Genomic DNA, 25,262 nt, shown 5'->3' with positions numbered 1-25,262 from the left:
AAATATTTATTGTAAATAGTATTTCCATTTAATTTTAAATGTAAATAATCTTATGTTTTTATTTCAGATTTTTAAACTGCTACATAACTATATCTACTCTTTTAAGATATTTTTCTTTTAAAATGAAAATATTTTTAATATTCATAGAAATATTGGCTAAAACCATGCCTTCTTAACCATTTTATGTCTTTTTTCTGATACACATTTTTAAATTTGAATTAAATTTCATGTTTTCACATTAGTCTTTATTCTTGGCCTTTTGTGAATATTTATGCCCATAGGTAGTGTATACATTCTTTTGAGATAGTGAAACATCTAATACAGTGTTCACCTGGCATTTAAATAAATTATTGTAAATTCATTGATTTCATTTTCTTTTCTAACAGTGTTTTCCAAAAGAATTAGAAACCATAGTACTGAACTGTAGTAAGTAGCATAATCTTTAAGCAGCATTCATAATCCCTATTGAATCTTCTTAGTGTAACATGGTTACTATCATACTTCATTCTTATGTTCTCAAATGGAGTAAAATTTAGAATTCGCCTTTATTTAGAAATGGACTTAAAAACTTAAGGTATTGAAATTCTTAAATTTGTTAAATACTGCCTTTTTTACACTGAGGCTTAGTTCAGTTCTGTATTTGTCCCTGTCTTCTTGATTGTATTTTTAAGCCAACAAGCTTGCTAGGACTCCTTGTTTGCTGACCTTCATGCTACATATCTACTTAAGTATCGAGAAATAATCATATGACATTGATAGACAACATAAAACTTTGCTTTTTCAAAGTTTGATGTTTATTTAATTAGATAATTAAGAATTATCAGTTTTTCTTGTCAAAGAATATAATTAAGATCAATTTAATGGGTTTACTTTGTTTTAATAGAAGGCAAAATGTTTTTTCCTAATTCTTTGTACATTTTTTGTTAAAAAAATTTTTTTTGTAGTTGTAGGTGGAACAATACCTTCGTTTTATTTATTTATCTTTATGTGGTGTTGAGGATGGAATCCAGGGCCTCACATGTGCTAGGCAAGCGCTCTATCACTGAGTTATATAGACCCCAACCCCCTAGTTCTTAAAATAGAGAAAATAAGATTGATAGGAATGATTCCATATTATCTATAAAATAACTGTGATTGAAAGCTCTTTAACATAGCTCTTTACTTTATCAGGTAAGCAGATTGAAATTAAGTACTTCAGAAAAGTGATTTTTTGTTATGCATTTAGTTAGTTAAAAGTAAAAGAAAAATTCTTCTCAGATTTCATTGTTGTTGAAAGTTTTTACATGCCTTTCTTTTTATCTGAGGTCAGTAGAGAAAGAAAAGAGGGTGTTTCTACATTAGTGAAATTTAAAGATAAATTTGTCTTATCAAATTGAGCACAGCGCTTTTTGCTTTTTTGTATTTTAGTTTTCATATTTTTCTTTCCATCTCTTACTTCTTCCTCAAGAAATATATTGGTTTAGCCTTCATTAATCTCAGCTGTTATTTCTAGATATGCTCATTGTGCCAGTCTCTAGAATAGTACCTAAGAATTAGAATAAATAAACTTTGAGCAAAGAAATCAACTATAAACAAATGCAGATTTTTTTACTGTAAATTCTTTTTTTTTTTAGTATAGCTTGACTTCTTAGAGACATTTTTTTGTACAATTTTCTTGTTTCTGTGTTCAGTATAGTTAATATTAATGTAGCAATTCTGCATTTATTTTGTGGATATCCATTCTGCATTTGTAGATATCTAATATAAAATCTCATTTTAACAAGACTGATAAAATTTGCTTTATTGTATCTCAATATTAGTGAACCAGATTTAATTGAGATATTTAAAAAGGTGGCCTCTTGTCACTGATCATAGTACTTGTATTATGTGACTAAATTAAAAGAGCAGAATTCTAATTTATTTAGGAATAATATTACATTACATTAGCAAGGGAAAGTAAGCCTTGTGTATTAGAATTTTTTTTCTTATAGTGCATACAACAAGACTCTTTCTTTATTTAAAAATATAAAAAATAACTATCATTATTTTTTGGTACTGGAAATGGAACCCAGGGCCTTGTACATGCTGAGCAAATTGTATCTAGTGCTGATTTATACCCCTAGTCCTTATTTTACTTTCTTTTGAGACTCAGCCTCATGAGTAGTTAGGATTACAGGTGTGCACCATTGTACTAGCTCAAATTTCAGTCTTGAAAACTCTTAGAAAACTAGAAGGAATGAACTTTTTTACAATTTCTGTATCAATATATATACCTAAATCATGTATATATCAATATTCATATGGAAAATATACAGAAAACAAGATTAAATATAATGGTGAAATGCTGATCAGTTTCCTTTTTGATTAGGAACAAGACAAGAATGCTAATGATCACCATATCTAGTTAATATTGTACTTGAGGTTCTCAGTGAAACAGAATAGAGAAACCAGAAATTAACCTACATACATAAGAATACTTAACACATGAAAAGATAGCACTGCAGACCAGTGAATAAAAGACATTGTTTTTAATAAATGGGAGAGGGTCAATTTGCTATCTAAATGGGAAGAAAGTGAAATTTTACCTCTGTATTACACCATACTCAAGGGTTAGTTCCAGGTAAATCATAGACCTAAATGTAAACCAAAACTACATTATTGGAAAATGTCTTATTGAACACAGACTTAGGAAAGAATTTCTTAAAACACCAAGGCATTACCCATTAAAGAAAGAGATGGCTGAATTTATCAGTAGTAAAATTAAGAGCTCTTTGCAAAAGAAACCATATAGCATATAGGGAGACAAGTCATAGAGAGATTTTTGCAACAAATAAAGTTAGCCAAGGACCAGTATTGATAATATATTTTTTAAAAAATTCCATGTAATCAGTGACAAACAGACATCCAGGTGTTTTTTTTTTTAAAGTATGATAGATCTTCTCAGTTGTAAAATTAAAATAGCCAGTTAATATTTTAGAAAGTGTTCAACACCATTAATAATCAGGAACATGGAAATTGATTGTCGATAAATTACACATCCATCATATTGGCAAAAAATATTAAAAATTTGTAGCATACTGATGTTATCATGAATGTGTAGAAAGGAGAACTTTTATACATTTAAATAATTTTAAATCATTAAAATTGAAGATATACCAGTATATAATTCAGAAATTCTGCTTTTAGGTTTAAACCTTAAAAAGAAACTCATGAATACGTGTACTTGTTACATTTCCAAGAATATTCAGCCCTGTTGTTCATAAAAGGGAAAAACTAGCAACAACCCTAGCATCTATTAATGGTTGAATGGATAAATAGCAGGATAGCTATGTAGTACAATTTGCAATTAGCAGTGAAAATGAATTAAATACCTGCTGTGACATGCTAGCAAATAACTGCGAAAGCCATGATACTTTTGAGGAGAATGGACTGTGATCAAGAATTGATCTGGGGAAGATCTTATGGGATGTTAGCAGTTCTGTATTTTTTTTTTTTTTTGATTTGGGTGGTGGTTATAAAAGTATTCCTTCTATTTGTTTAATTATACATTTTTGTCTTATTCATTTTTCTAAAGGTGTGCTATATTTTCAATTAAAAAACTTTTGGAAGAAAACTGGAGTTCATTTTTATTAATTTTTTATCAATTGGTAAAATTTTTGAGTTTGAAAAGATAAATAATATTGAGACTCTCTCTTTTTTTAAGTTGGCATACAGCATATAATGCAGTAAATACTGGAGTACAAATATGTGGGAAGTGTGGTGTATCTCAGAGAAGAGAAAGCTGACTGTGCATACGTAATAAGCAGGACCTTCCAGAGTGACTTTGGGTTTTGAGAGGCATCATGACATTGTGGAAACATCGTGAATTTTAAAGTTAGACCTAAGTTGAACCAACTCTGCTACTGTCACTTGTTGACAGTAGTCAGCTTGCTTAATTTCTGTGAGCTTTAGGTTTTTAACTTTTTTTTTCCAGCTATATAATATGGTTAATTTTTTTTCATGTGTTGTTATGGTATAGATTAGAAGAAAGAGGCTGGAATATAGTTTAGTGGTAGATTGCTTGCCTGGCATACATGAGTCTCTGAGTTCAATCCCGAACACTACGAAAGGGATTGCAGGGAATATAAGAAAAAAGTGTAAGTAAGGCATCTAGCATAGTATCTTATAAGAGTTCCCACAAGTGGATATTGGCTACTTTATTGTTTTCATTAATATTATAGTGTTAATTATCACTATACTTGTCCTTATTATTAATAAACTATTCAGAAATTAGCCAGGTATTAATGATCACTATAGTTAAGATATTATTATATTAATATATTATTATATTAATAATATTATTATAATGATCACTATAATACATTAATCAGAAATTAGCCAGTTGTAGAATAAGTTAAAGGGATATAAACTAAGTGGGAATGGATGTCAAAGCAGGGAAAGTGTAATTAACTAGAAGATTAGGGAAGGTATATATTTCATGTTTATTTTTTTATTTCCACATAAAATATGGTTAAGTGCGTGCTTTTAAAATTTTCAGTCGTGCATAGAGATGTATAATTACTTAGAGATTCTCGGAAAGTTTCCTCATGTCCCTTCCAGTCAGTAGCTCCTGCAGCAAAGGTGGATCTCTTTCTCTATGCCACAAATTAGGCTTGTAAATGGAATCATATGGTACTTTTTTTTTTTGATGGTGATAAGTGGCTTCTTTCACTCAATGTTATGTCTTTTTTTCTTTTTCATTACTGTGTAGTATCTTATTGTATGAACATACTGTAATGTATTCATTTATTCTACTATTAATAACCATTTGAATCAGTTCCAGATTTTGAATAGTATAAAAAAAGCAGCTGTTAACCTTCTTGTACTTCTCTCTTGATGGACATACATGCTAATTTCTGTTGGCTGTATCTAGGATTTGAATTTCTATGTGTTAAAATATATGAACACTCAGCTTTAGTGAAGGGAAAGTGAGGAACGAGAAACAGGTAAGCGAGATGGAGACCAGGCAGATACACTAGAGAATTTATTTGTCAGAGCTGACAAATAAAGGCCATCTCTCTATAGTGGAGAGAGGGGCAAAACAGGCTTGAGTTCCAGGACTTTTACAGGGCAGGCTCAGGAATCAGATCCTGGCGGGTCCTAAGCCAGCGGTTAGGGGTTGGGTTGGTATAAGGGAGTGGAGCCTTTCTCAGAAACACCCTTGGGCAGGAAAGCAAAACTTTTTCCTCAAAATGGTGGTTTTCACTTAGGATGGCTGTCCAGATGCTAAGCAAGGATCTTACATTTAGTAGATACTGTCAGGTAGTTTTCCAGAGTGATTTATGCCACTTTATACTCCTGCCATTTATGAGTAGGATTCCAGTTACTCCACATTCTCATCCATACTAGAATGGCTTTAGTTCTTTTAATTTTAATTTTGATAGGAATGTTGTTTCTGTCTCATTTGTGGGAAGGGAGAGAATACTTAGAAAAGAATTTGCCACCCCAAGTCATTAAAAGTAAATTTGGTAAAACTTGTAATCCTAAACTGTTCTTCATTATTGATAGTGTTCAATAATACATACTTCAGGATTTTGTCCACAAATGTAACTACTCTAAAGGAGTAAAGTAATACCTTAAAATATATTTTAAACTAATTCTGGATTCTCACACATTGTAGAAAATAAATAAAAGCTCAAGATATATTTTGACAGAGCTCCTTTGGCTTCTTATAAATGTATTTTCATGACTGACTTAAGGTAAAGATATTTTACACACTTATAGGAAACCAGCTTTATTCAGCCTAATGGAAGAGTCCCAAGTATGATATTTTTCTCTTTGCTTCTTGGAATTTCCCTTGGGAACTGTTATGATTTGAATAGGCAGTATTCTCCTGAAAGCTCCTATGTTAATAGGGGAAGAATTGAAAGGAATTTGTTGGAATGTGAAGGCTGTAACCTAATCTGTCCATCCTAGTTTGAATAGACTAATTGAGTGGTAACTCTAGGCTGATGGGGAGTGACTGGAGGAGGCGAGTCACTGGGGTGTGGCATGGGGTGGGCCTGGAAGGGGTTATTTCTCTGCTGCCCCTTTTCTTTGTCTCTCTGATTCCTATGAATGGAGCACCACTCTCCCACCACACCTTTTTGCCTCCATGTTTGCCTCACCTTGGGCCCAGAGCTATGGAATCAGCCCACCGTGGACTGAACCTCTGAACCATGAGCCAAAATAAATTTTTCCTCCCCTAAGTTGTCACAGCAACACAAATTTGACTAAAATAAATTTAACATACAGCTTTGCAGTATTTTCATTTTAACACTTTCATTTTTATATGTTCTTTGCATTTTACACTGATGAACTACGTTTTTTACCTTTAGTTGAAACTCAAGGCACTTGACCAAACTTGGATATTTTAGGAAGCATTTTGCTTTACTCTTCTATAATTAAAGTAACTTGGAAGTCATCAGAACCTGATTATAAGATAATCGTGATTTGTAAGTCTAAGATATATAGACTTTTAGAATGAGATTAATTTGTTGAGTTTGACAGATAATATATAATCTAGGTTTATGGATGTCCTTTTCCAACACTTGAAACTTTCTGTAGACATATTTGTACTTTTAAAAAGTTTATTCTGACTTCCAACTTTGTTTTCATTTGCTGTCCTATTTATTAAAAATTTGTGAGCTGGACATAGCGGTGCATACCTATAATTCCAGAGATTTGGGAGGCTAGGGCAGGGTCTAGGTTAGCCCCAGCAATTTAGCAAGATCCTGTGTCCCCCCACACCTCACAAAAAAAAAAAAAAAAGAAAGAAAAAGAAAGAAAAGGAAGGAAGGACTGGAAATGTAGCTCAGTGGTAAAGCACCCCTCGGTTCAATTCCTATTACCAAAAAGTAAGTAAGTAAATAAAATAAATAAATGATAGAAATAATATGTGAATATAGATAAATGAACTAGGCATTTTTCTTAATCTAATAAATGGATTGATCTAGATTCAGGTAAAACTAAAATAACATTAGAGTAATTAAGTATGTTTCTGTGAGATCTTTTTCATTTACAATATATATTTAAAGAAAACATGAGTTCTCTTGCACATATGTTTAGATCTTGGAAGTAACTTAGGTTAGTCATTAGTATTAAAAATTACTTTGGAGCTAAAGAGAAATTAAGGAACATTCTGGTCTGGAAGCATTTCCCCCACCTACATTGTATATGCCAAGTTGTGTACTCATTCCAGGGAATAAATATCATTAAACTCTAAAAAAAAATACTTATAACTGTTTATTGCTTTGAATAAATACTTCAAAAAATTTTAATTGAATTGTGTAACTCTTTGGTTTACCTTATACTGAATTTTCAAATTTCTTTTGAGTTTTCATTTAAAATTTCATGTAATATTTATGGAAGTTTTTTCCCCTAGTATTAGGATTGAGTGATCCTTCTTTCCAGAGGAGGGGGGAAAAGGCTCTTTTTCATACTATAGAAATAACTTAATAAAACATGTGAATTAAAAAATAATGGATGGTCTTAGCTATTATGAATCAAATAGAAACAATAAGTGGTATTATTGATATACTAGAAATAATTTTCAAATGCTTCAAGTACTGGTACTATAATTATACATTTATTTTTTAATAAAGGCTTCTTTGGAACTAGAATAAATAATTATAGGGAGGGATTAATATTACCTGTCCTCAAAAATAGAATGATTCTCATTAAAATGTGTACTTTTTTTATGCTTGTCATATATAATTTTCAGTAGTAACATTTCTTATTTGAGCCCTCCTGAGCTGGAATGTTCATCTTGCCTCAGACTCTCAAGAAACTGGGAGTGCATGCTATTGTACTCAGCTTCGATTTTTTAAAAAGTATATGTATCTCTCACTCCAGATTTATATTCCAATCTTCTTTTATCACCTATTTGTAATATTTTTATCGTTTGACAAGAGATGAAAAGTATGTTGGGTTTATTCTTTCAGTTTAGGATTCTTTGTTGGAAATGGGCACACTACAATAAAGGCTCTATGAGGGCTGATTTCATATATAGTGCTCTAGGAGTACAGAAGAGCTATTTAGTTTAATGTTGGAGGGTTTTAGGAAATATTTCATCGTCTCTCTGAACCTGAATTAATTTATATGTACAGTCTAGGCCTCCTGTACTGATGTTATAAAAGATAATGTATACTTGAAATTGAATGACATAAATGTATATTTAATTTTTAATATTAATGACTATATATGTTCAAAAGTAGTAATACTGAGATATTGACCTTTGTTTTTCCCAAAGGTTTTGAAAGAGGGAAAGAAGATAATTCTCAAAATAAAGATGACTCTTCACTTTCTATATCAAAGAGCAAGGTAAGTATCTTGTTATCCCCAAATATATAATTATGACATTTTTATAATATTTAAGATGAGGGGATTTCAACTAAAATCCTGTTAAACTTTTATGAGATATTTTTATTTTGGTATGTCTAAGCCATATAGTATGTATGAAAAAAAATATTCTACTGGGTCTGATTTAAGCACTCTTGGTTAATGAAAAATAGAGCTGATTGGTAACCATTGTTTTCTCCAGAGTAATATTTTTTCTGGTATGTGTAGTACAACAGTACTTCTCAAACTGGAGACTCGGGGTTCCATTCAGAGATAGTATCAGGGATATTGTCTTTTTTTAAAAAATTCTTTAGTGTTCAGAGTTTATTTACATGAAAAGAACACACACACACATACACATACACATACACACACACGCACGTTACTGTTTCCCCCAGTTAATGGCTAATAATCTTAACATTAATACCTTACAATAAAAATATATTTTCTTAAAATATGGCATAGTTTTCTAAATAAATATTTCTCAAACTAAGATATTTATACATATTCTTAGGTCTATTGGGAGTTTTTTCTTGAAGAGTACATACTCAAATTTGAGAAACACTATAAGGACGCCATGGTTTCCCTGTGTGTTTGCTGTTCATTGAATTTTCTAAAATTTGTCAAGAAATTTGACTTTTGATTGCCCTTTCTGATCAAATTTAGTATTAGCAGGAACAGCTTTTATGTTGTGGAATTAAATCTTAGTGACTGTAAGAAACTATTTCATAAGGCAGTGAATTCTCTGCTATTCTCAGCAGCAGGTTTTGCACTTACTGCCTTATATTTTCAGCCCTTATTTTGGGGAGTGATTGAGAGGATTGCACAATATCTTTTTATGTATGATTTTATATGAATACTATTCACACTTTTCAAGTATTCATTACATAAAGTCCATCTATCAATGTGTGTAAAGTATTTAAGATGGAAGTTTTAACGCTACATTGTGTTTATATAATATTCATGAGAAATGCCATGATAAGATACGGAAGATTTCTTTTCCTACCCATTGCTAGGTTCATGGCTGAGACCCCTTTAACAAAAGACAGATGAACAAGAGAAAAGAAACTTTATTTAATCTCAGTTCTATTTAATACCGGAACCTTCAGAAATAAAGACCCATAGAAATGGGGAAATCTGTGTGTTTCTGCTTTGTTTTGATGAAAAGTATATGGTCATATTATAATTGGACAAAGAGGGTTATGATCTAGTGGCAGCAAACTGGGGAAACTCAGCAAGGCTGTTTATTCATATTCTTCTTGGGGTCTCTACATCTTTGGATCCTTTCTTCTGATCGTAGGGAAAGCATCTGTCTCAGAGGAGTATTAGAGAAAGTTTTTGTGGCCTACTTCAGGGGAAAAAGGAAAGAGGTCAGAGAGTAATTTTCTGCCTTCTACAGTTTTCTCAGTTTCCTTCATGCTAAATACACAATATGCCAAGATGCCATTTTTTGGAGTAGTGTCATCTGAGCCCTTTCAGTCATTTTACATGATCTGTGTAATTAAAGAAAATAAAAGAAGAAATCATGTGTTTTGACTGCCACAAGTAGAAATACAGTGGAATTTATAGTATTTTTAAAAACTTTATTTTCAAGCAATTAATTCCTAAATTGGTGAATGTAAAGTATAATGATATTCCTACTCAGAAACTTAAAACACTTAAACGCAAAAACCTACATACTATAGCCACCAATTTGTCACTCATATGTAGGTTTTGAAGGGTAGGGTAGGGTTGGGACCCGAATAGGAACATTGCATATCTTAATGAAAGCAATGTGTATTGATGAGAACAAAACAAACAGTAACAAATGAAAATTCACTACAGGAATTCAGCAACAGATTTGAGCAGGCACAAGATAGAATAAACAATTGAAATTATCACATCTGAGGAGGATAATTCTCTCAGAGAATTATGCTTTGTGTAAAAGATAGCTTAGTCATATGTGGATCTTTAAATTTGATTAAAATAAAATAAATTTCAAAATTCAGTTTCTCAGTTAATCTGGTCATATTTCTCATGCTCAATAACCACATATAGAACATCTATAATTTAGGAAGTTCTACTAGATAGTGCTGCTTTCACATCAAGAGAGTGTTTCAGTCTTTAATCCATTATCTATGAGTTTTTAGGTGCTCATTACAATGATATTAACAGTTACTTTTTGTTAAGTTTATTGCAATACCATTTTAACTCATAACAATCCTAGTAGACAGGTTTCATTTGGCCCAATTTTATAAGTGAGCTCAGAGAAATTAAGTACCTCTCCAAAGGTCAGAGTAACTTCTAAGTGGTAAAACTAGAATCCAGAGTGGCTTCATGAAAAGGAGATAGGATCTACCTTTCAGATTGTTATGTGGAAAGTTCCTGGCAAAGTACCTGGTTAATAATTGGTGTTTAAGAATTCATTTTCTTAGTCTGAATAAAGGATTACAGTGAATCAGTGAGATTCTTAGCATGGTAACTATTTGGTATAATAAAATTATACTCATCGTGTCACTTTTCAAGAGCCGAAACTTACTAATTCTCTTCTAACTTGGATTTAATCTTAGTTTATTCTGGAGATCTATATTAGCTAGTTTGTTCCTAAATATTTTAACATGTAACTCACTCTATTGTTTTTCGCAACAACTGTAAAATTTATACATTCATAACTGGGCCTTATTTCATGGCATTCTTAAGATTCTTATTTGTACTTAAGTAATTTTGGGTAGCAAAATTTCACAGTTTTTCCTATGATCTATATAACTGATATCAACAAACAATTTTAACTTTATGCTTTTACGAACCTTATGCAAAAAGTATAAAAACTGTCAAAAGACGTGGGTTTTAATGTTATTTCTTAAAATGCATAATTAGAACATTAAGCACAATGAAATATACCCTCCCCATCCCCAAAACATTTTTAAAATGAAGGCAATTCCTTTTTCTCATGTGTCTTTGCCTAGGTCTTTTCATCATATGAATGAGTGAATTTAAAAAGTTCAGTTAATCAGATTATCCCAAAGTATCATTTTAAAATAAATTTTTAATTGTCTATCTCAATGAAAATTAAGAGCCAGTATAATTAAAGTGTCTAGTGAGATAAAAGGAATCCTGTTACAAGGATGAGGAGTTTCTGAGCCTAGATCTTTTTAACTTGAGTCTCTAAACATCTATCTACTTGCCTGGAGGTGTCATAAGTTATCTATTACTTACTTCAAAAAAAATATCTTAACTTGAATATTAAAAAAAATCATTCCAGTCTAAAATATCTTTTTAATAACAGTAATTAATCATTGTTGTTCCTTATAAAGGTTATGATGAAAAAGAAGCTTAGTTTAGTAAAATAGTTTCAAAAAAGATGGTTTTTGGTTTATTGATTGTATTTCTTCTGTGATACAGTCAACCGATAAACATGAAAAAATGTTCATCTCTAGCGATTAGAGAAATGCAAATCAAAGCTACTCTTAAGATTTCATCTCACTCCAATCAGAATGGCAATTATCAAGAATAGAAGTGTTGGTGAGGATGTGGGAGAAAGGTACACTCATATTTTGCTGGTAAGACTGCAAATTTGTGCAACCACTATGGAAAGCAGTATATAGATGCCTCAGAAAACTTGAAATGGAACCACCAGTTGACCTAGTTATCCCACTCCTCAATCCATACCCAAAGGACTTAAAATCAGTGTATTATAGTGACTCAGCCACATCAATGTTCATAACAGCTCAATTCACAATAGCTAAACTGTGGAACCAACCTAGATGCCCTTCAATAGATGAATGGATAAAGAAACTGGTGTATATATATACAATGGAATATTACTCAACTTTAAAGAAAAATGAAATTATGGCATTTGCAGGTAAATGGATGGATTTGGAGAATATCATGCTAAGCAAAATAAGCCATTTTCCCAAAACCAAAGGCCAAATGTTCTCTCTTGTAAGTGGATGCTGATCTATAATGGTACAGGGTGTGTAGGAAGAATGGAGGAAATTTGATTGGGCAAAGTTGGGGGGAGAAGAGGGGAAATGGGGACAGGAAAGATGGTTGAATGAGATGACATCATTACCCTAGGTACATGTATGACTGCACATATGGTGTGACTCTTCATCATATACAACCAGAAAAATGAAAAGTTGTACTCCATTTATGTACAATGAATCGAAATACATTCTGCTGTCATATGTAACTAATTAGAACAAATTTTAAAAAGTTAAAGAAAGTTTTGGTGAGGATGTGGGAAGATATACACTGCTGGTAGGACTGGAAATTGGTGCAACCACTAAGGAAAGCAGTATGAAGATTCTTCAGAAAACCTGGAATAGAACCACCATTTGACCCAGCTATTCCACTCCTTGGTTTATAATCAGCATACTGCAGTGACACAGTGCTTATAGCAGCTCAATTCACAATAGCTAAACTGTGGACTCAACCTAGATGCCCTTCCACAAATGAATGGATAAGGAAAATATGGTACATTATACACAATGGAATATTACTCAGCCTTAAAGAAGAATGAAATTGTGGCATTTGCAGGTAAATGGATGGAGTTGGAGAAGATCATGCTGAGCGAAATAAACCAAACCCAAAAAACCAAAGGCCGAATGTTTTCTTGATAAGTAGATACTAATCTACTGGGGCGGAGCCAGTGAAGGAACTTTGGATTGTGCAGAAGGGAGTGAGGGGAGGAGAGCGGATATGGGGATGGGAAGGACTATGGAATGAGACAGATATTATTACCCTGTATACATGTATGATTACATTACCTGTGTGACTTTACACTATGTTCAGCTAGAGGAAGGAGAAATTGTGCTCCATTTCTGTACAGTGTGTCAAAATGCATTCTAGTGTCATGTGCAACTAATTAGGACAAATTAAAAAATTAAAAAGATTTTTTTAAGATTTTGGTTTTTTAAAGGTGTGTTGATTCAGAAAATGAGGTAATGATGTATGGGTGATAGAACTTGGTCACTGGGTCATTGTTTTGTCAGAAGTGGACTGTGCATATGGCATGACTCCTGGAGGTCTATGTACTCTGATTTACCTTGCTCCTGTGATATCCTTCTGGCCTGCCTGTTCCTGTTATAGTAGAATCTTTTAGAAATAATCAAGTCAGATCTTGTCATTTGCAGTTGTTGGGAAAACATTTCCTCTTATTCATAAAGATAAATCTTATATTTAATTCTGGTTGAGATATTGTATGAATAGTTTTAAAATGTGAGAAATCAATATAGTGTAATTACAAGAGCATGAGACTAGGAGTTAGTCCAGGGTAAACATTCGTGTTTGTCTATTGGTGGCTGGATGACTCTGGGAAGATAATTCAATCGTTGGTCTTCGTTTACTTATTAGTAAAGGGGGGAATATTACTACTATCTCATGGGGTTGCTTTTGAATATTAAAACAGTGCATAGAAAAGTGTTTAAAATAGTATTTGGTAAATAGTAAACAACTATTAACTTTTATTAACTTTTAAGGTAATCTTCATTTAATATTACTTAAGAACTACCTTACAGTACACATAATTTTCCTGTTAAGTTGTGGGAAATTAAATTTCATGAACATTTTAAACCATCATATTCCTCTGACAGCAGCCATACCATCTTTGGGTTCCCAAGGCCAATAAGAAGACAGAGACCTGCTTAACTGAAGGAATTTGTACAATTCTTTCGTATCACAATGCATGCCATCCTTATCATGGTAATAAGCAATGTAATGTTTCAAGCCCAGTTTTTAAATCAATAATTTTAACAAAAGTTCAGCCAGGTTGGTCCCCCATTTTTATGTTAGAATTAGTTGTAGTTCCCTTTTGATGCATCAGTTACTCCTACCATAATCATAACCAATATTATATTTCACATTTTTATTTAATTTTTATTTTTGGTGTCACATTTGTTTTCATTTTATTAGTTGATTAAAATTTATTTCTTCAGGTGACTGGATGTCATTAATCAGTAAACATGGTATCTGTCTTCATGGATCTTAAAATTGAGAGTTTGCACCCAACAGTTTTCATCCTTGATTTTATCTAGTGATATGATGCAGATTTGACCATTCAACATTTGAAAACCAAGTAGCTGGCATTTTTAGCAGATGAGAGAAATACCTAGATTAGATCATTCTAATTTATATAGTGTTTAAACACCAGTATTCTTAGACTCTGTTTCTTCCTACCTATACAGTGAACCTAGATTGTTTGAATGTCTTAAATTTACTTCCACATTTTTAGTTTATATTTCAGATTTTTATTAAATTTTTTAAGTGTCACATTTGTTTTCATTTTATTGATTAAAATTTATTTCTTCAGGTGACTGGATGTCATTAATGAGTAAACATGATGTCTGCCTTCATGGGTCTTAAAATTGAGAGTTTGCATCCAACAGTTTTCATCCTTGATTTTATCTAGTGATATGATGCAGATTTGACCCTATTTGACCATATTTGGATTAAGTCCCTTGTAATGTCCTTGCTCTATGAATATTGCTAAGAACATCAAGTACTTTCTCCTATGTTGAACAATAGATAAAAATAACAATTAGAGGACATGAAAGGAGTATGTTTAATTTTGTTGTCCCATGATTAATAGACACAGCTTGTAGGTTTATGCTTTCCTACTGTGGTGAAAGATTAGTGGTACTGGATTAGGAGACCCAAGTTCTGATCACTGCTATGTTAATGATGATAAGTTTGGAAAAACAATCTCCCTGAACCTCCCTTTCATAACTTATAAAACAGAGATAAAACTGCCTCTTATTCTCATTTTTCAAGGTTATTATGAAGATTAAATAAGAATGTGAAATATCAACTGAAAGTCTGGAAGCAAATTTAAGACACTAGGTCCCTGGATAGGTAGGAAGAAGTAGACCCTAGGAATATTGGTGTGTAAACACTGTCTGAATTACCGTAGTCTAATACTAATTTCTGAAGACTATTTCTTCTCATTGGAGGAAGACTAGTTATAGGGTAGTGTATGCAGCATCATGATAAAATATTCATGGTATGTTTTTTATTTAGAATACTTTAATTGTTAAAAAAATTGTTTTGGCTTAGTTTATCCTAATAATAATTACACAATTTTGTGTATTCTTAGAAATACTCTGAATAATAGAATGGAAAAATTTGGAAATGCTCTTTACTTAGCTTCACATTGCAGGTTAATTTTTTACAAGTTTTTACTTTTGAGTATTTGTAGGTTTAACATTTAAAAAATATGTTTTTAGTTGTAGATGGACACAATATCTTTATTTTATTTATTTATTTTTATGTGGTGCTGAGGATCGAACCCAGTGCTTCTTTATACATGCTAAGCAAGCACTCTACCACTGAGCTCCACCTGCAGCTCCTGACATGTTTTAAAAAAAAAAACACAAATACTATATAGGGAAAACCAGTATTTGAAAATCTACTTTTATTTATGATAGCAGTAAATGGGAAGAATGTGAGAAGCATAACTTTAAGTTCTATATGACATGTGTAGATTAAATGAAGGTTTTAATTATTTCTCTTCTTTTCAATTCTGTGTGATTTTAGTCTGAATCTAAACTTTATAATGGCTCAGAAAAGGACAGTTCAACTTCAAGCAAGCTCACAAAAAAAGAATCTCTTAAGGTTAGTTTCCATAATTATTTCTGGAAAATAACTTATATTATGCTTAGTATGTGCTTTTGAAAGCAAGCTATTAAGAAATATTCATGTGCATTCCTAAAAGAGGATTTAAAATACCTCAAGGGACAGTTGAACAGGCACACAAAGAAAATGTTGTTATTTGTATGGTCAAGGAAGTCAGATGATGAGACTGCTTGATAATTGTCCAGAGCAGCCTGCTTTAAGGACCTGGTATCTCTTCACGGGTGAGTGGGCATATCACCGTGTTCTGAAACACCTGTTAGGAATCACTGGTACCCATGAAATTACATTTTGCTAACTGCCTGGTCATTTGCTAAATTTGACCCATGAGTGGATATTTTGTTTGACCTGAATCACATTTTAAAATTTTGAGCCAACAATTTAAAGTCCAGATTTCCTATTTCTCTTAAGAAATATGTAATGTTAGACCTGTCTTACTCAATGGTCTTAGAAGCTGAAGTTTAAGGAATACGTGATTTTAACTGTCTCCTGTCCTTAGTTAGTATGTTTTACCTATTGTATTCCATACCTAGCTAGTCCTATATACATTTGCATTTGCAATCTCATATTAAATCTGTTAATTTAGATACACATATTTAAAAAGACCAAAAGTCTAATGCTTTGGGGGTATAAAATTATTAAAATTTTATTCTGCATGTGTAGTCTCTTTCCATTAAATGGAACTTTTCTGGTAGAAGATTTTATATTGTAATTTTTGAAAAATGTAGTCACCAATAGGTTGTCATTACTCTTCCTATATCCAAATGTAAAGAAAGCAATAATACTTTATTTATTTACTGCTGCTTTTCCACATTATCTCGTAAGTAACTTAATTATGAAGGTAAAACTTTGATCTTCTGAGTGCGTTAATTTCATCCATGGTTTTTTAATTGTTTATATCTTACATTTTAGTATTAGGAAAGAAAACAAGGCTTCATTTGCAAATAATTGCAGCATTGTTTCTAATAAACAAAAACCAGTAGCAAAGTAGATTGCTATCCTTAAGAGAATTCATTAAAAAACAAATGGTACAATATAACCTAAAAGTACACAGCATAGCTTTGAGAGGCAGTCTGCCTCTGTTTGAATCCTGACTCCACAATTTCCTATGTTCCTGGACAAGGTACTCTCTCTGCCTCAGTTTTTTCATTTGTGCAATAAGGTTAATAATAGTTCTACTTCAAAAAGTTATTGTGATGTTTAAATGAGGTAATTGGAATACAGGTGAAGAAGCCCTTGATTGGTTCATAGATTGTCATCAATGTTAGCTATCTCATTATTTTTTCCTACTAGGAATCCTATGGAGTAATTAAAAAAAATAAGATAGTCATGCAGTCTCCAAAAAAATATTAAATGGGAGAAATTTTTTATGTGTTAAAAAAAGAACTACAAAGGCTATGTATTTCTATAGATTGTATACATAGAAATAAGTCTGAAAGTATGGTTTTCCAGAAGGTTAACTGGGGCTAGTTCTGGGGATTGGAAGAAGATGGAATGTAATAAGGAGTTTAGCTTTGTGCTGTTTGAAATTTTTGCCATGAGATTGTATTCATGTATGTTTTAATTAAAAAGAGATAAAATTATTTTTTAAAGCCATAGAAAACTGAACCAGTAATCAGAAAAGCTAGTTTTAAGCAATGTAGGTTTTCTAAAAATTTCTCCCAGATATAAAACAGCCATCCAAATACATGATAACTTTTTTATGCTCATGAGGCTTAGCAGTTCATAGACTACATTCTCTAGACCTAAAAAATTGAAAAAAAAATGCTTCCATTGAGTTTTTAATTTTTCCATTATTTATATAAAATAGGTGCAAAAGAAAAATTACCGAGAAGAAAAGAAAAGAGCCACGAAGGAGTTGCTCAGTACCATCACAGATCCTTCTGTTATTGTTATGGCTGACTGGTTAAAGGTCAGTGAGTTTGCATCTTGAGTTCAGCTTGCTGTATATTTACCTACTAGAATGGAAAAACCCAGAGTGTACTGAAAGCCCAAAGACACTTGCTAGGTGATCCTTGTTCACTGGTGAGCAAATTATTAAGTGTATCTCAGAGGTTTTATGTTCCAATCTTAATGGGGAGAAGGAACTTTAATATCTCTCTTAACAATAGGATCAAATATGCATAGCATTTCTTTTTAAAAGACCTTTGTGTGATGTTATGTATGATGTTAAGTATTTGGTTACTACTCAAATTATTGTTGTATACTTTTCATATGCATTATTGAGGAAAAAATGAAGCAAAGTTAATATAAAAGTTACCATTTGAAAAGTATTAGTTAGACATACATATTGCTACTTCCATATGCTATTCTTTTGACCTCTGGTTATTTTTATTTTTATTTCCTTTTCTCTCATCTCAGTCACTCTATCTTCTTATTTTTATCTGAGGGATATCTGGTAAGAATCTTTCAAACTACTCTTTGTAGGGCTGGGGATATCTCAATGGTAGAGTGCTTATCTAGCATGCATGAGGCCCTGGGTTCAATCCCCAGCACTGCAAAAGAAAAGCAAAAAAAAGAATAAACTTATAAGATTTTAATTCCCAGAAATTTGTTATACCTAGCAGTACCTAGCATTCACCTAAGATTCACCACATCCTTGAAGGCTTTCCAGTTTGCTCAAGAGTTGATAAGACCTCCAACCTAATAACCCTTATGAAACCTATTATGGAAGTTCTCACTAAATTGGCAATCTAATGGTAGTTTCCCTGACAATTTAAGTAACACCAATATTGTCTTCAATCTTACACTGAAAACACCTTCTGGTTTAATTTGGCTCTACTTAGAAATGTTTTAACTCCAGATCTCACTCCCTACCCCCTACTGGCTTTTTAAAACCTACATTCTGGTAATTTGTCCTCTGTGACATATTGTCTTTACCATCGAGAATTTTATCTGAGGGTAATTCCTTTCCTTTTGCTTCTTTTGTCTTACCATCTCTTTTACATGTATATCTACCTTTTTCTTAAAATTTTTCACTTTTCTTATACCTGGCTCCAAATTACCCCTTTTCAATTTTTCTCATTTAGAATTACTGCAGTATATCTATTTGGGGGTTAGGAAATCTACATTTATTTCATAATTTATGTAAATACCTCAAGAGAACAGATGCTTTAAAGTAAATAAAAGTGAGGATAATTCCTATTTTTAAAATTTATAAATTTTAACATTCCTTTCAATATTGTGAATTCAGTAAGTTGCCTAGAAACAATTTCAATAGATTTTAGAAATAGAGAATGATTGAAAATAAGTATAGGCTTATTAACATAGCATTAAATCTTAGGATAAGGAACATTTTGTGAGAAGATTCATGTAATTTGTGTTTTAAAATTTCCTCCAAGAAATTTACATATCATGCTTTATGTAATCACTAAAAACAAAGTAATTTTGGAAGACACTTTAAGGGTCAAGGAAGAGGTTCTTTCTCATTCCTACCATTCATCCACTAGAGAATTCCTGGTATGTGCCAGCAATGTTTTCAGCACTATTGATGCAGTGATAAGGGGGAAAGGGTAGAAAAGGCAAAAATAACCATTTATTCATATAAAGTTACAGCTTTATAAATGCTACAAAAAGAACTGCAGTACTAGTATATTTTTTTTTTAAAGAGAGAGAGAGAGAGAGAGAGAGAGAGAGAGAATTTTTTTTAATATTTATTTTTTTTAGTTTTTGGCGGACACAACATCTTTGTATGTGGTGCTGAGGATCGAACCCGGGCCACACGCATGCCAGGCGAGCGTGCTACCACTTGAGCCACATCCCCAGCCCAGTACTAGTATATTTTAATGGCTCCTGACTCTGGAAACTCTTCTACTTGGTACATTTTCTTTAACTGTCTAGAAGACTAGTCTTCTACTGAAACTTAAGTTGCTGCTGGGCATGTGGCACATGCCTACAATCCCAGCTGTTCCGGAGGCTGAGGCAGGAGGCTTGCAATTTCAAGGTCAGCTTTAGCAACTTAGCAAGATCCTGTCTCAAAAGATCTTACAAAGTTAAGATCTCTTAATTCTTATTCTACCACTAAATCAGTGGTAGAATACTTGCCCAGGATGTTCAAGGCCCGGGGTTTGATCCCCAGCACTCTCCTCCCCATAAAGTCCTTACAAGTAGGAGCCATATTATTTCACATCTATATTCAGTGCTTGCCATGTGGTATCTTTTTAAAGAAATATTAAAAAATGTACATGCTAAGGATACTTTGAAATCCTATTTGCAATTATTCAGTTTGTATCTTATGGACAAGAAGAACAAATATTTATTCCTTAAATGAACTTATCTTTCTATAGATTCGTGGTACTTTAAAGAGCTGGACCAAGTTGTGGTGTGTGTTGAAACCTGGGGTGCTACTGATATATAAAACACAAAAAAATGGTCAGTGGGTTGGAACAGTCCTTCTGAATGCCTGTGAAATCATTGAGCGTCCATCAAAAAAAGATGGCTTTTGTTTCAAACTTTTCCATCCATTGGAGCAGTCTATTTGGGCAGTAAAGGTAATGTAAGCACTTTTCAAGGTAAAAAGTAAAGATGAAAATCTGAGTAGAATTATGATAAATCAATCAGTTGATTTCTGTCTTCCCAGAACTCAAAGTTGTTCCTGTTTTTGAGAGCATTATTTCCTGTCTGTAATCACAATGTAACATGCACCAAAAGACTGTTTATCTTTAAGATCTAACTTGAACAATTTTTCCAGAAAATATTTCCCAAATTTATATTGCATTTTATTTCTCTTGTCCTTGGGGATTCAATTTATACTGTTTAGGTAAATTTTTAATTACTCTCTTTATAACATTGCATTATATTTACTTTTTCCTCTTCATCAGAATTGTAAAAACTCCTAAAACGGAAACTGCCATTTATTTTGTGATTTTTTCCTGTAGTGATGTCAATGTGAGATGGGAAGTCTAGAAGCAGAAGCTGTCCTAGTTAAGAAAGGCAGCTCTAAGGATGGAACTCAGCATTTTTATAACTAAAGAGCACTACTGAGGTCACTAATGTGCTGTAAAAGCAGAAGTAAGCAGGGAGGTAGAAGTGCCTTAGGTGATTAACTTTCAAGGCATTCTACAAGCAGTTGCCATGCAATACATACTAAATCAAGGATCTAGTTTAAATTTTTATAAAGTCATCTTTATTTTCTAAGAAGGTCAATTACCCTTGAATAAGGGTTGGAAGTTCTCTTTTAAGGAAAACCACCTGAGATTAGTGCTAAGTTCAAGTAGCTTCACTTTGTTTGTGTGTGTGTGTGCATGCACGCTCAGTTAGACAATATCCACACACGCAAAAAAAGACCTGAACTTTTAATCTTTAGTTCAGTAGTCATTGTAGCAATAAATTTAGTATTATAGAGTTAGTTCCATTCTGGGCTTAGGTAATTCTGTTTTACTTGTGAACTATATTTACAGCTGTTTTCGCTAGACTTCTAGAAATTTAGTGTTTCTTACCTAGTGGTATTTGTGGAATGGAAATTCTCTGGGTTTATTATGGTAAATTTTAGGTCTCTTTAATATGTAGGCAATATGTAGAGATAATATTTAAGCGATGCTAATTATCATTTGTTTAGTTTTCTGTTAAGGAGGTGAATTTTTTGGAGAAAAAAATTTTGCCTTAATATTTAACCTTTGCATTCTCAGGAAGAATGAGATTAAAGCTGGTTTGCTTTTAAATTAGAATCTATGCCTGCTTTAGATTATTGTAAATAATGATAGATAATACAAAGTTAAGATTTTTTAATTCTTATTATACACAATTTATTTTATTACTAAGGGTCCAAAAGGTGAAGCAGTTGGGTCCATAACTCAGCCCTTACCTAGCAGTTATTTGATCATCCGAGCTACTTCAGAGTCAGATGGTAAGTATAATTTTTGATGGACAGGATTTTGGTTTTCATTTTTAAGAGCTTTTTTATGTATCACTTTGTATTGTTCCTGGAGGAAGTCTGTGTTTAGTATGACTTGAAGTACAAATATTGGAACCATAAGTTACTTAGAATATTTTATGTGTTGTAAACTTGGTAGACAGAAATCTGACAGGAAAGAAACATCTTATAATTGAGCCATGTGTTAGCAGTTTAGTTTCCTTCTTCATCCTCCACTTACCCATTAATCCCTTTTTGACTTCTTAGTGTTCTTCTTGGTAAATCATAAAGTTTTATCATTTTTGGAGATACATTTGTTTATATTTCATCACTAAATAGTAACATTTATGAGACACATATACTGTTGGTTTTATTTTATGTAAAAAAATATTAAAGTACATAGTCTTTATTTTATACTTTATAACTTGATACCTCATTCATGAAGCAAATATGGGGAGAGCAAAACTTATTTATATGAAAGCAAGGTAACTTTAAAAGCTTAATAATTGATAATGGCTCTGTGCTTTTATGTTGCATAGTTTTTATTAGCTTGAAATAGGGAATCTTCTAAGCTTTCAAAGCTGATTTTTACCAGAAGATTATTTTTAATGAAAATATGGACCTGAACTTTTGATATGAAACTGTTTTGTGTAGCAGATATTGCTATCAGATTTTAAAACAAATATATTTGAATTTGGAGAGCACTTAAAGATATATAAACATTTTTCTGCTAATGCAGTTCTGATTTAAAAAATAAATCTATTAATTTTCTCTTAACAAGTATGGCAGTTAGTGATAGCATTATATAGGCTTTTTCCTGACTTAAAATTTTTCTTTTTTTTTAAAGAGAGAGAGAGAGAGAATTTTTCAATATTTATTTTTTAGTTCTCGGCGAACACAACATCTTTATTTTATTTTATTTTTTTATGTGGTGCTGAGGATCGAACCCAGCGCCCCGCGCATGCCAGGTGAGCGTGCTACTGCTTGATCCACATCCCCAGCCCCCCAAATTTTCATATATATAAGCATGATGGATGTTAAGCCTGCGAGCAGACCTCCTATTAATGACAAAACATTATTTCAGATAGCTTATTTACTAGTTGAAACATAACCCCTTCAATATATATTTGTACTTTGCTTGGTACCTTCAAATTATGCTACATCTTAATGTTCTAAGGTTTGGAAAATAAAGTTTATTCATTTTACTAGGTATTCTTGCTAATTCATGTTATGTCCTATTCATTTATCAGTAGTTTATAGATGCTTATTGTGTAAAAAGCTTTTGTAAAACAGATATTGCATTAGAAAATCTTAGCAAAGTTTATGTTCATGTTAACTTTTCCAGTGTTTCTCAAAGAAATTATGGTATGTTTAAAGGTAATGAGACTATAAGATGGATGCTTTTAATTTAATTGTACTGCTTATAAATTTGTGTTCTTCTAGGAAGGTGCTGGATGGATGCTTTAGAGTTGGCTTTGAAATGTTCTAGTCTTCTTAAACGCACAATGATCAGAGAAGGAAAGGAACATGACTTTAGCATTTCATCAGATAATACACATGTGACATTGTATGGGTTATTACGTGCAAACAATCTCCACAGTGGTGACAACTTCCAGTAAGTAAATAGTAATTTGTATTGATTTCAGAGAGCATGGTGTGCACTAGATTATTTGGCAATCCTAGTATTTTAGTAATGTATGTAGATTAAAATCTGCCTATCTTCTTCTCATGATGTGGCCTAAAGCCTTTAAAATTTGTCTGCTAGGATCAGGTATAGAAATGTATTTCCTTTATTCTATCCAATACTCTGTATTCCCCAGTTATAGCTATGCTAACTATTCAACTTTGGGCATAGGGTTCCTCTCATGAATTCTAGCCAGGCTCAGTGGCACATGCCTGTAATCCCAGCAGTTCGTGAGGCTGAGACAGGAGGATCGTGACTTCAAAGCCAGCCTCAGCAAAATCGAAGTGTTTAGCAACTCAGTGAAACCCTGTCTCTAAATAAAATACAAAATAGGGCTGGGGATGTGGTTCAGTAGTCGAGTACCCCTGATTTCAATCCCCAGTTACCACCTCTCCAAAAAAGAATTCTACTTCTTACTCTTTTTTCCTGCCATAATTCTATGTATTATTTAACAATCAGTTTCAATAACATCGTTTGTGAAACTTTTTCTGCCTCATAACAATGACATGTAATTTGTTGTTTTGTTGCTCTTCTATAGCGCTTTTTTTTTTTTTTTTTTTTTTTGTAATGGCAGAAGACTTCCTCTACATATTATTTGTGGAATTTTCTCATATTGTTAAGCATTTTGAGCTGAAACTTTTTCCAGTTGGTGATTTTAGCCCCTGGACCATTCATTGTAGTTAATACTAATAAATATTTCTCCAAGGAAACTGGGCATCAGTATAAACTCTTTATTCAAGTGCTGATTTCTTTTGTTGCTTAGGAGGGAAAACATTAGCTCTTCCCTTTTCCTCCCCACACATTAGCTTCTACTCTGCAGCTTTTATTCCATTCCCATCAGAATTAAGGTTCTTTTTCTCAAGGTTAGACTGATGTTCAGCTCAGACCACAGGGAGTGGAGAGCATTTTTTTCCTACACTTTTGCCTAACACTTTTTAAAACTTTAAAGCTTCTATTACCTAACCTTTAACCACCCTTTTCTGCAGACCCATAGTCTGAGGTTTAGTTAATCCAAAACCTGGAATCTGAATGAGATAGGACAGGAGTGAAGTAGGACCACTATAATATAGGAATGGGTGCCTGTTGACCTCTTCTGAAGATTTCTCACCTTTGGTACAGATTATTTACCCCTGTTCACTTTAAGTGAGAATAGGATGAATACAGCAGATTTTTCAATTTTATGCCAATAGGTTGATTTCCTTAAGCTGAAGCTTACATTTCCTATTCTTCCTGGAAGATTAAGCCTATCAGACAAATATTAAATAGAATTCAATACTTAATCTTTTCCATTTTTTTCTTCTTATTAGACTCATTGTGAGTAGCTTTATAGACTTTTACAGGTGAAAAGTCATAATTCATTTGAGTTCACTTGATAACCTGATGAACTTTTCTGACAGTTTTAAGACCAGAAGTGACAGGGAGCTTACTTGAAGTGATGATGCTTGCAAAACTATGGGGAAAAATCTAGCAAGGGGTAGTCTAAGATCTTGCTTTTGGAAGATTTTAGCCCAAAGAGTAGAAAGGTAAAAAGCTCAGAGTGTCATCTTTTAACATCTCCCTAGATTTTTAGTTAACTTCTTTGTGCCTCTATATACTCATCTGTAAAATAATAATATTACCTATCTCCTAGGGTAATTTTGAGGATTAAATGAACTAAACTATATAAAATACAACAGTGACTAGTACATAGTAAATTCAAAATAAGTGTTACATTTTATTCTAATTTATACATTAAGTATTCCTAACTTCTTTTATTCTTCTTCCTAAATAATTCTCTTATTT

General features: G+C 32.4%; 1 protein-coding gene across 13 annotated transcripts in view; it reads left to right on the top strand.

The window, feature by feature from the left end:
- OSBPL8 (oxysterol binding protein like 8) overlaps positions 1 to 25,262 on the top strand; it is a 176,213-nt gene that overhangs the window by 118,432 nt on the left and 32,519 nt on the right. For all 13 annotated transcript variants that reach the window (XM_081309168.1, XM_081309175.1, XM_081309164.1 and 10 more), the window contains 6 exons: positions 8,249 to 8,319; positions 15,850 to 15,927; positions 17,756 to 17,857; positions 20,232 to 20,435; positions 21,706 to 21,790; positions 23,240 to 23,411. In XM_081309168.1, the coding sequence (XP_081165294.1) occupies positions 8,249 to 8,319; positions 15,850 to 15,927; positions 17,756 to 17,857; positions 20,232 to 20,435; positions 21,706 to 21,790; positions 23,240 to 23,411 (712 nt within the window). The remainder of the gene's footprint in view (positions 1 to 8,248; positions 8,320 to 15,849; positions 15,928 to 17,755; positions 17,858 to 20,231; positions 20,436 to 21,705; positions 21,791 to 23,239; positions 23,412 to 25,262) is intronic.

Source organism: Spermophilus citellus, assembly GCF_964194105.1.
Source record: "Spermophilus citellus genome assembly, chromosome: 10".
Lineage (NCBI taxonomy): Eukaryota > Metazoa > Chordata > Mammalia > Rodentia > Sciuridae > Spermophilus > Spermophilus citellus.
This window is presented reverse-complemented; position numbering and strand designations above follow the sequence as displayed.